The sequence below is a fragment of the Primulina huaijiensis genome, unplaced genomic scaffold (assembly GCF_012295235.1).
Source record: "Primulina huaijiensis isolate GDHJ02 unplaced genomic scaffold, ASM1229523v2 scaffold200214, whole genome shotgun sequence".
Classification (NCBI taxonomy): Eukaryota; Viridiplantae; Streptophyta; class Magnoliopsida; order Lamiales; family Gesneriaceae; genus Primulina; species Primulina huaijiensis.
Window position 1 is genome coordinate 1 of NW_027351948.1, and position 486 is coordinate 486.

At 51.0% G+C, this 486-nt stretch overlaps 1 protein-coding gene across 1 annotated transcript; it reads left to right on the forward strand.

Moving 5' to 3' along the window:
• Positions 1 to 7: 7 nt before the first annotated feature.
• Positions 8 to 476, forward strand: LOC140966028 (high affinity nitrate transporter 2.4-like; the record flags this gene model as incomplete). The annotated part of the gene is made up of 1 exon (XM_073426299.1): positions 8 to 476. A coding segment is annotated over one exon (469 nt), but the record flags the coding sequence as incomplete, so codon positions are not given.
• Between the last annotated feature and the right edge of the window lie 10 nt (positions 477 to 486).

Sequence of the window (486 nt, forward strand, 5' to 3'; positions counted from 1 at the left end):
TGTGCTGTATGAGATAATCAAGAAGGCGGGATCCACTCCATTTACGGCTTGGAGGATCGCATTCTTCGTTCCGGGGTGGCTTCATGTGATCATGGGTATTTTGGTGATGACTCTGGGCCAAGATCTGCCTGATGGGAACCTGAGCACGTTGCAGAAGAAGGGAGAAGTTGCGAAAGATCAGTTCTGGAAGGTGTTTCGCTACGCTGTCTCTAATTACAGGACCTGGATTTTTGTACTCCTCTACGGATACTCCATGGGAGTTGAGCTGTCCACCGATAATGTCATCGCTGAGTACTTCTACGACAGATTTGACCTGAAGCTCCATACTGCCGGAATCATAGCAGCCACATTCGGCATGGCTAACCTGGTTGCTCGCCCATTCGGCGGATACGCGTCCGATGTTGCAGCCCGGAAATTCGGGATGAGGGGAAGGCTCTGGATCCTATGGACCCTACAAACAATGGGAGGAGTGTTCTGTGCACTTCT